General features: G+C 41.1%; 1 protein-coding gene across 1 annotated transcript in view; it reads right to left on the bottom strand.

Moving 5' to 3' along the window:
- LOC148540387 (long-chain fatty acid transport protein 2-like) overlaps positions 1-12,104 on the bottom strand; it is a 102,678-nt gene that overhangs the window by 36,461 nt on the left and 54,113 nt on the right. Inside the window, exon 5 of the mRNA XM_088443614.1 lies at positions 11,352-11,546. Within this exon, the coding sequence (XP_088299740.1) occupies positions 11,352-11,546 (195 nt within the window). The remainder of the gene's footprint in view (positions 1-11,351; positions 11,547-12,104) is intronic.

The following is a 12,104-nucleotide window of genomic DNA, read 5'->3' on the forward strand; positions in this document are numbered from 1 at the left end:
TGAGACATGCACTGGGGCTGGGGGAAGAAGGCTGAGACACACTCTGGGGCTAGGGGGGAGAAAGAGGCTGACACACTGGGGGTTGGGAGAAAGAGGCTGACATACTGGGGCTGGGAAACATGCTGGAGGGGAGAATTATGCTGACACACCCTGGGGCTGGGGGGAGAATGAGGCTGACGCAGTGGGGGAATGGTGCCGAGAGACACACTGGGTCTAAGGGAGTGGGGCTGAGACACACACTAGGTCTGGGGGAATGGGGCTGGTGGAACGGCAAGGTGGGGAGCTGGCCTTTTATTACGTGTACATATATATATTAATACATGCTAAGGGGTATCAGCCAAAATTTTGCCTAGGGCACCGAATAGGCTAGGGCCGGCTCTGCATCCAAGCAGGCATGTCAGACAGTCCATACCTGTACTGGCAGGAAAAAGAGGCAATTTGGAGGCCCCTGTACAAACTGGCTCTATTTTACCTAAGTTGCCCCCCCTCCAGTCTGTACTCTGAAAGTACACACTGGAGTCGGGAACCTTGTTAGTGAAAGGTGTAGGAGGTTGCTTCCACAAAATGTGGAGAAGATGATGTTCATCAAAATAAATTATCAATTCTTCCAGGAAGACCAGCCTCCAGAAAGTACAGAGGTACCTGTGGTGGTGGATTCCAGCAGGGACGAATGAGTACTCTGTGAGGATGAGGACAACACTGAAGAGGGTGAGGAATCGGTGGATAAGGAGGATGAGGATGACATCTTGCATCTGTAGAGCCAGTTTGTGCAGGGCCAGATTAATTGCCAGCTTGTTTTGTGTGGGCCCAAACAAACCAATAATTTCAGGCAGAGTCGGGTGTCAGACCGTGGCGCTGAAATTATTGGTTTGTTAAAGTGTGCATGTCCAGTTTATTCAACATATGGTTGGGTGGGAGGGCCCAAGGACAATTCCATCTTGCATCTCTTTTTTTTCTTTGCTATATGTACTCGTTGGGACCTAGTTTTTCAAACTGCCATACTGTTCGCCACTGCAGTGCCACTACTAGATGGGCCACGTGTTTGTGCCGCCCACTTGTATCGCTTAGCATAGTCATCCAGCTACCTCGGTGCAACCTTTTGGCCTAAAAACAATATTGTGAGGTGTGAGGTGTTCAGAATAGACTGGAAGTGAGTGGAAATTGTTATTGAGGTTAATACTAGCGTAGGAACAAAAAAAACCCCCAAATTCTGTGATTTTAGCTGTTTTTATGCTTTTTTCCAAAAAAATCCAGATCCAAAACACAAAACCCAGAGCTCAAAACACGGAAGGGTGGTTTTGGCAGAACCAATCCAGATCCAAAACCAAAATACAAAATTCGAAAAGTGGCCGGTGCACATCACTAATTAGAACACATATATGTAATATTAGAAAAGGGCTTGAGACCAGTTTCTTCTCACTTTCTGAAAGTAAAGAATGTGAAAAAAATTATTTCTGGGGAATTCAATGTGTTTTACCTTCTTGGAGATCCAGATATCTAGATAAAAAAGTTATCACAAGCTGAGATGCCATGGATCTATACACTTAAAACATTGGTCTCAATAGGGGCTTCAAACTAAAATACTTTTTATGAATGATGTCTTAGAAATATATATTTTATAGGTTTTTTTTAAGCTGGATATATTACTTGCCTATTCTTTTAAGTGTAGTTTACATCTATGTATATATTATAATTTGTATCTATTTATCTAATTAAATTCCCATTTTTTTAATCCATGCATTTTTGCATTTTTGCTTATGAACTTAGGGCCTGATTCAGACCCGGTCGCAAGCGCTGAGCGCTCACAACCGGATTGATGGTTGGTGGCCCAGAGCGCATGCGCACGACGGAGCCGGCTCCGCCATAAGTATGCGCGAGACCCGGATAGCGATGGGCAATCCGTTGCTCCGGGTCTCGCTCCAAAGGGGGCGAGCTGTCGATGTTGAGTGACAGCTCGCCCCCTTTGGTGGGTGGGCCGGGGGAGTGGCTGCCCAAACAGAGTCGTTCCCCTGAGCTTAAATATCTCCCATAGCGCTGGGAGGGTGGTGGGCGTTTCATGCGCCATCCGGAAACAGTAGCTCTCCGGGCGATGGACCGGCTTACACGTGCCTGGAGCCGCTACTGCCCACTGAATACAATGTGAGGATCTGCTTCTGAAAACAAGGCAGAAGAATGTCATCTAACGTTCGGTTTCGATATGGAATGCAAACAAGTGGAAGTGACATGTGGACCAGAAGTTCTTTGTTACCCAGAAGTTGCATGGGGAACATCTGCATTTGTCAGCGATGACCTCTGGTTCCGGACTTACCACGCTCATTGGCAGGAACTGGAGGTGAAGGGAGTGGCATTGGAAGAGTAATAATTTTAAGGGGTATAAAGGACAATTGTTTTACTTGGTCACCAGACTTCTGAAGAAGGACTATTTGTCCGAAACGCATCAAGCCAGGTGATCTCTATGCTGACTGACTGGGCTTTTGGGAAGCTGTACCTGAGGCAGACCAAACCTACTGTACACCAGGACCCAAGCATTTGGGGATATTATTACATGCTTGTTGTTTTATAAAATATGCGTGTTTGGATAAATAAATTGCCTTTATTTTATTCAGAAGATGTTGCACTACTTTCTATTTGTGTCCCTCTGACTCATATGAGTCATTTTAGAGCCATGGGGGGGGGGGTTGAGAAAAATTCCGTCAAGAATTGAGAGACTTGTTTTTAAATGGAAGTACTCTCTGAACAGTGGAATGTATATAATGACGATGACTGTCTGCTAATAAGAAGATATAACTTGGTTGATTATACCTACCAGGAATTTCCCATTTCTGGATGAACAATTTTTGAGTAAGGATTTTTAAACTACATAAACCAAAAACACCAAAAACGGCCAAATCTTGGAGGACATACAGGTATAAAAAGCCCCCTGTAAATTTATCATGTAAGACCCCTGAGGAAGCCTTGTTAAAGGTAAAACGCATTGGAAAAGCTACACCAACTCTACAAACCATCCAGACCTACCCTAAAGGGACTTATATGGACTTTTATTAGATGTACCTGAAGGTACTACTACTGGAACTGACCACTGCGACCTATAAGATAAGCTACGTTCTTATGTTTGTTTTTGTGTGTGACATGTATATTTGTGTATATTAAAAACCATATACTTATAAAACATACCACACTATGGAAGCAAATTTTTCTGCTCCAAAAAGGTTGTAGCTATCTGGTCAGCTATTCCCTGGGTGAAATCTGGCTGAAGTTAAGACTGCTGTGGAAACCGGTCATGTGTGATCTGAGGATTGGTTCCTTATATGCTTAATATACAAGCATATTCATGGTACATGCATATGAATATATTTGTATCTAATTTAAGTTAACACTAACTACTACACTATCAGGTGCTTGTCATTGTCCCCCTTTTTCTTTATATATATATATATATATATATATATATATATATATATAGTGCTCCAGATACTTTCAATAACATACACCGCTATACCATGGGTAATGACCATTTTTCAGAGCCAACACAATATGTCTGTGAACATATCACTGATGCACAGTGGCCGACGGGCACCCGATATATTGGTCGATCAATTGACCACCCAATATATCTGCCAGTGTGTCCTCCTCTTCAGGATAATTTTCATCCAGTCAAGACATTCAGTTTAAATCACCCCCTTACCCTCCAATATATACGAGTATTCCTGCTATCTTTCAGTTTTAGGCCTGATTTCAATTAGCAGCGATAAGTCGGAGAGGTTTTTCCTATCCGACTTTCCGCCTCCTTCGCCTGTTTCAGAGGCAAAATCTCTCCGTGTACGTCCACTCTTTCGGGAATTGGCGAATGCGGAATAGGCGGAAAGTGCAGGAAAAATTGGGGGATTCACTCTGTATACCTGGAATCAATAAGGATGTGTCCTAATAGCCCTAATTGAACTGATTTTGAACTTATTTGTGAAAATAAATAGTCCAGTCCAATTTGGGATACTTGAAAATGGGTGCTAGCATATTTTTATGTCTCTAAATTGAACTTTAAAAAATTGTCAAAAAACACCCTGCTACATGCACCTGCAATCCCAAAAACACTTGGCCCCTCCTTACAGCACCCCAAGTACCCTATTTCACTAGTTTTTATACTTGTCCACCCACGTTTTACATTTTTGCCCCAAAAATTACATGCTTGTACATGTTTGTACCTCAAAATAAAGATTTTTCACTTTTTGTCTCCTGCCATTCAATGGAGAAACTTTTTCTCCTATTTGAATGCATTGAGTTTCTGCTTAGTCGAAATACACCTGGAATTGAATTTGGAGAAAAGTTTTCAGGCAAAAACGGCTTTTCGCCTGTAATTGAATATGGGCCTTAAGGTCCCCATACATCAGAATTGATTGCAGCAATCATGCAATTTGCAATCGATTGTGTATAAAAATCTTTCCCTTTTTCAATCGATTGTGTCAATACTGCAATCGATTGTGTATAAAAATCCTTCCCTTTTTCAATCGATTGCAGAATTGACACAATCGATTGAAAAAGGGAAAGATTTTTATACACAATCGATTGCAAATTGCATGATTGCTGCAATCAAACTCTGATGTATGGGGGCCTTTAGATTAGCTTCTGTTTGCCCAAATTGATCTGCAGCCTTATCACTGCTTTTGCCACAATTAACTATCCAATCATGGCAGATATGTCAATCGGTCTTCCTGGTGCTGATTAATAAGACAGTGCGGCATTGATTTCCTAAATGACATTCAGCTGTAGCTCAGCCAAATTAGCGCAGCGCGTTCTTATTAATTGGGAGGTGAAGGAAATGATTTAAACTAAATATGTGTTGACTGGGTGAAAATGACCATGAAGAGGAGGAAATATTATTTTATAAAATTGGAACTTTCATCTGTGTGTGATCACACTTTTCCTGAATATCCTAACACAGAAGTGCAGAATTTATGTTTTGTGTGTAGAGAGAGAATGATGCAATAGATTTTTTTAAAAGAGGGGCAAATAAATCAGTATATTGTGTCCTCTGCCAGACTCCTAAAGAAAGAAAGAAGCAGAAGAAAGATAAGAGAAATACCTAAAAGGTAAGTGTACACTGTCTGTAGAGAGCAAGAGTGTAAGTATAGTCGTGTAGTGGTGCCATTACAATGGGGCTCAGAGGTTTAGAGGTCCCTAGACCACAGCATATGTGTCTACCAAGTTTACGGAAATAAGTGAGCAATTGGGTCAGGACCGTTGTCTGGCTTGAATGGGGTGACATTACACTTTCAAGGGGTGGTATGTGTAGTGGATGTTATGATGGTAAGGAGGCACTATAATGTTTCATAGTATGAACTATGAGCACTAGAATATGTCTTAATATGAATTGGGGTCACTGTGTGGCATAACCTGTATTGGCAGCACTACAGTGTTGCATATTGTTAACCAGAGGAGTTAGAGAGGGGAGGGAATTAAAGAGGTGAAAAGTGAATGTACTCAATATGACAGGAAAGGGGAGGTGACAGAAGATGATCACAGAGGAGGGGGGGCCGGAGGGGAGGTAATCTGGGAAGCTTGAGGGAGAATGAAATGTAGAAACAGATCTGAGATCTGTAACTTATTTAGGATATAGGGCAAACAAACCGAGATAAAACTAACAGGCAACTGTCATACTGTGCAGCGCCCCATGAATTCCAGAACCCGGGATGGCGACCTCTATACATTTTGGCACCCGGAGCTCATGCTCCACTGGAACCACCGTCGCTACACGCCTGGGGTTAACTATGGGCCTGAATTCAAGTTGTACGCTAACACTCCAGTAACTGGATCTTCTTATTTATTAAAATGCAGCAGCAGCCGGGACTTGTACTAAAATGCTTACCTGACTCTTCGAATATATCTGCAACTGTGACATGCCCCAAAAATGACATTTTAGCCAACACTCCCTGCTTGTCAAGTGCACTGTGATAAAAGACTTGCAGCATGTAACTACAGTAATGTACCTTGACACATGCGCAGTGCAAGTCAGACACATGCACAGTGGTAACAAATTGCTCCATTTATGAAAACATTGCGAAAAACCACCAGATAGGGTTTACCTGTACCAAATTGGGCCTTTTGGGAAAGGCACACTTGGAGGTATAGATGTGATGAGCCCGGGTACTCTTTTCTCCTCCTTGCAGTGGTCTTAGTCCTAATGGTCCCAATGGGTATATGGGTCAATCCCCTACCACCAACGTGTTTCGACCGATTGATAAAGACCTCATTGGTGGTAGGGGATTGACCATATTTGGTACGGGTAAACCCCATCTGGTGGTTTTTATTCTTTTATTATTGTATTGCAACATTGTTTTATTGTTTGCACTTTATTAAAATTTGGAAAATTGGATCATACACTATGGGGCATATCCAATTAGCCGCGGGATTTCACCAGCGGCTAATTGACAGGCAAAAGTCCCGTGACACAGGGTTTAGCTATTCAATTAAATAGCTAAATCCCCACATCATTAGACCGAGACTCCCACGCGAGAACACACTGATTCTGCGAGAACTGCGGAATCAGTGTGTAATACCCTCTCGCACGAGGCCAAATAGGGCGGCCTCACGCTGATTTTACCTCACACCTACATGAGGCGAGAGGTAAAGTCAAACAGTGGGGACTCGCACGCGGGGTCTCAGGGACACCCGCGCGTGGAATCTCCGCTAATTGAATCCCAACAATTAGCCACGGGGTAAACCCCGCGGCTAATAGGATATGCCCCTATGTGGGTCTCTATTCCATTTTTTTGAGGTACTGCACAGTGAAGAATAAAGAAACCTTACCTGGAATAATATATGACCAGGAGACGTATATTTGGAGGAACACATGGGGGATGAATAATCCATGATTCCACTTGTGAGAGAGTGACTGAGACATTGGTGGATCCTCAATATGCATTTGGACTAATATTTAACTCAGTGATATACTGTGAGACTGTTTATTATCAATGCTGAATATCTACTTTTATGTTAACAATTAGGAGCGCAGATTATTCATTGTTTATGTTCAGTGGCAAGATGATGTTTTTTTCACAATTTTCCTACTGTATATTTGCAAAAGTTGGAAAGTACGGTATAACTATGTGAACTGTGGTCAGTAATTTGTATCATATTCATGAGACCCGTGGTCAGTAATTTGTATCATTGATGTGAACTGTGGTCAGTAATGCGTCAGATTTTCGATAGTTGTCATATGATAAACCTTCTATAGTTTCTATTATTTCTGTGCATATAATTTGGTTGGTGCTCTGTCATTGATGTGAGATGTGCATATTTTTGGTGTATCTTGTGGTTAAAAAAACATGAACTTTACGTATTACAGTGTGGCATTATCATGTGAAATAAGATTAGTAATGTGTGGCATTATCATGTGAAATCAGGTTAGTCATATATGGCATTATGTGAACTGGGGGCATCAAACATGTCTTTCAACACCTTAACAGGGGTTCAGGAGTAGTAGTATCCTGTAAATCCCTTTTATTTTGTGCTAGGATTTGTTGCAACACTTGAACCATCATGTCAAAATGCTCAAAGTCCTCTGGTGCACAAGGAAGAAAAAAAAGACGAGAAGAGGAAGAAAAATGGAAAAAAGACAAAGGTAATGTGATTGCATGTTCTATGCTTTGTGACTATGCTATTGCATGTAATACACTTTGCTCACATATACTTCTCTTCTTTCTTCAGATGCACTTTTCAAATATTTCAGTAACCCCTCTCCTGGAAATTGTGGACCAGCCGCAGACAACTCCTGCTCAGCACTGCCCACATCAAGTGCCCCTGACATCACCTCCACAGAACTACTTAGCACTTCAACATCAAATGCCTCTGCCTATGCTTCCTCAGCACTACCCAGCACTTCAACATCAAGTGACCATGTCATCGCCTCTTCAGCACTGCCCAGCACTTTTACATCAAATCCACCTGATATCGCCTCTTCAGTACTGCCCAGCACTTCATCATCAAGTGCCCCGGTCATTGACACCTCAGCACTGCCCACATCAAGTGCCCCTGACATCACCTCCACAGAACTACTTAGCACTTCAACATCAAGTTCCCCTGCCATCTCCTCTTCAGCACTGCCCAGCACTTTACCATCAAGTGACCCTGTCATTGCCTCCTCAGCACTGTACAGCACTTTTACATCAAATCCCCCTGATGTCGCCTCTTCAGTACTGCCCAGCACTTCAACATCAAGCACACCTACTTCATATGCTGGGCAGTCACCTTCTGTTGAACCTCTACAGGCTGCCCCAATAGACCCTGCTGACTGGCCATCTACCTTATCTGATAACATCAGAGCAGAGTTTGTCCTCAGAGGACCATATAAGATCAAAACAACTTTTACATTTATGAAACAAAAAGATGGAAGAAGATGTCAGCATCAGTACTTCAACAGAGTGTTGGTCAATGGAGAAAAATTCAAAAGAAGTTGGCTAATGTACTAAAAAAAAAAAGATAGTCTGTACTGCTTTTGTTGCAAACTGTTCTCTCAGAAAGATTTTAAATTGATTAAAGAAGGTTTAAGTGACTGGAATGCAGGCCAGTTGCTCAAGAACCATGAGAATAGCCAGGAGCACACAATAAACATGAGAACATGGAAGGAATTGGAGGTCCGTATTTCCAAGGGGCTAACAGTCGACAAACAAGGGATGGCACTTGCTGTAGCTTAGAGAAACAGGTGGCATCAAGTTCTTACCAGATTAGTTGCAATAATTCAGTCCATAGCTGAAAGAAACTTGGTTTTAAGGGGGTCTACAGACACACTAAATAAACCAGACATTGGTAATTTCCTCAAAGAGGTGAAGCTTATGACCAAGTTTGACCCAGTCATAAAACATCATGTTGAAAAGGTTGAAAGTGGAGCTGGCAGTCACATACAATATTTGGGCAAGAGAGTACAAAATGAATTGATAAACTCCATCAGTGCCAAAATACTTGATACAATGGTTGAAGAAATAAAAAAATCAAAGTATTTTTCCATCATTTTGGATTGCACCCCTGACCTAAGCCATAAGGAACAGCTCTCTGTTATTGTAAGTATTGTGACACTGGAAAAATCACCACAAATTAAAGAACATTTCATGGGCTTCCTTGTGGCAGAGGCGTCAACAGGAGATGGTTTATCATCCCTCATCCTCAAAAAGCTGGAGGAGCTTAATATTCCCTTTCAGAACTGCAGAGGTCAATCCTATGACAATGGTGCCAACATGAAGGGAAAGAATAAAGGTGTTCAGGCTAGGTTGCTTCAGCAGAATTCAAGGGCCTTTTTGTCCCATGTGGTGCCCATACTTTAAATCTGGTGGTAGCTGATGCTGCTAAGACCTCAGTAGATGCAATTGGATACTTAATGAAGATATTTACACTCTTCTCAGCATCCAAGCATAGATGGGCTATTCTGCTGAAACATGTCAAAATCACCCTGAAATCATGGTCAGACACCAGGTGGGAAAGCAGGATTAAAAACATTGAGGCAGTAAGGTACCAGGCTGAGCAAGTCAAAGAGGCTCTTCTGGAAGTAAGGGAGACTACTACAGACCCTGTGGTGAAAGTTGAAGCCCAGTCTTTGACTGAGGAGATTGGATCATATTGGTTTTATAGTTGCTCTCTGATATTGTATGACATTCTCAACAAGATCCAACATGCGAGTAAACTAATGCAGTCAACCTCCAAGCAGCAAGATTTGTCTGTCAACTTGCTGCAGAAGACCAGAGATTCCCTTACCTGCTATAGAAACACAGGATTTTCTGATACCCAGACAGTTGCAAAGGAAATGTGACGAAATGAACATGGAGGCAATACTTAAACAAAATCGGTTGAAAACAACTAAAAGGCACTTTAGTTATGAGGCTCCAGATGAGCCTATTGTTAATGTGCTAAGGAAAATGGAAACCACTTTTTTTAATATCTTAGTGGATGCAACCTTCTCTTCACTTGATGAGAGATTCCAGACCTTGGGGACAGTTAATAAAAAATTTGGATTGCTTGTAAACTTTTCCAATTTATCCAAAACAGAGTTGTTAGAGCAATGTCAAGTATTGAGCATTGCTTTAACACTTGATGGGCAACCAGATATTGATGGCACGGAACTTGCAGTAGAAATGCAAAATTTCCCTAATTTTCCATCACAAAATATGTTGAATTTGGAACTCCTGACTTTCCTGCAAAATAAAAATTTAACAGAAATGTATCCTAATATGTGGGTAGCACTTAGGATCTCTGCCACTCTTCCTGTTACAGTGGCTGCTGCTGAACGTAGCTTCTCTGAGCTCAAACTTATTAAAAGCTATCTGAGATCGACCATGGAGCAAGAGTGGTTCAGTGGACTTGCCATCATAAGTGTAAATCATGTTGTCTCACAACAACTATCATATGATGATGTGATAGATGACTTTGCTGCAAGAAAGTCAAGGCGAGTTCGGCTGTAAACCAACACATGTAATCAGCATTAAGTATTTTACTCAAATTTTGCACTAATTTTGTTTAACATTTTGATTGATGTTTGCACAATTCTTTTATTTATATAGTATAGTTTGGCTGGTATTTATATTGCTGATTGGTACCTGTGTATTTATACTATAATTTGTGCTTTAGCACATGTTTCTTTAACAATAAAAAGTTATAAACCAATGTGTTATTTTTGGCATCCGCGTATAAACAATAAGATTGGTGGTGGCATTATATGCTACGGGGCACCAGTCCAAATTTTGCCTAGGGCATCAAATTAGCTAGGGCCGGCTCTGGTTGGTGCAGGCTGTGGTATTGAGAACATTATATACATAAAATTCAGTATACAGCTGTGAGTGTTATGTGTAGGGGACAACCCCAATAACCTTCGGCTTTTTAGGTCGGGGGACTAATATCATTATAGCCATATGATTATGTACTTTATATTGGATATTGTACAACATAATATGTAAACAAGGTTACACAATTGGTTGTTGTGTTTTTTTCTCTTTTATGTTATGAACCCATCTTGTGAATTAAGAAAAACTGGATAAACAGGGGAGTACACTTTTTATTTATTTCTAAGAACCATTACAATCAATAATACTATTTGAGGAAATGTAATTAACTTCCTCCAGTTGACACTTACTTCAGAGAATATTAGACTATCTCTCAAGCAAGATGATAAGTACAAGGCTGCTATAAGGACTGTGTGTAGTAGATGATGGGTCAGTAGGATATAATGAGGATCAATCTCATAGCGTAATATAAGAGGCCATAAATATAAAGCACTGATAATGGAATCACACAGCTTTTTGTTGTCTAGTAACACAACAATTCTTGTTCCAACATGTCAAATTATGAATCAGTCGTTGTGCAGTATTGTATACCTTCATGAACATATTACATCTGCCAATTGCTCCTTCTTTTCTAGTGTAGTTGAAGAAGAAAGTATTTGATTCTGTTGCAGTATAAAATTCATATAGTTTGATATCACCAAAACGATGGATAAACTCTTTCCAGACATCCAATCGGAGCCCATTTCCCACAGCAATACGCACACAGTGATCTTTGTCATTGTCCTTCTAAAAAATGGAGAAATGGTGCAGATTGGATTAAATTGTGATTTAAAAAGTATGATTTCGATATGGAGCAAAAAGATGGCAGACATACTGGTAAAAACATTAACATCTATATGAAGACACTGATATAGTAAAGTGCACATTTGAAATACCCACAGTGAAGTCAGCATTGTTACATTTTCCAGTATAGGCTGTAGCCCCTCAATTCACCAGAAGCTAGTAGCTGGTTTTGCAGGCGTAAGGAAGCAACCCATACCAATAGATATGTAGAGGTACAGATGTATCCTCATACACTGTGGCTTCTGTCGCGTGGAACAGCCCCCAGGTGTCGGGCAACTGTGTCTTATGTGTATAAATAAAATAACTGGGAGCAAAAAAATGACATTAAAAGATTACAAAACAATTACAGATATAAATAGGAGACTGACCTCTGATGATATTGCGAAATGTGTCTCTGCACACATTTAGATGCTGATTTGTTCCCCACATTCAGAACTTCCTTTCTCTTCTACGCCATTCAGCAGTTATACTCCAAGGCAAGTTTCCCTCCCCGGCTACCCC

This window comes from Taudactylus pleione, unplaced genomic scaffold (assembly GCF_031769625.1).
Source record: "Taudactylus pleione unplaced genomic scaffold, aTauple2 ptg000019l, whole genome shotgun sequence".
NCBI classification, from domain to species: domain Eukaryota; kingdom Metazoa; phylum Chordata; class Amphibia; order Anura; family Myobatrachidae; genus Taudactylus; species Taudactylus pleione.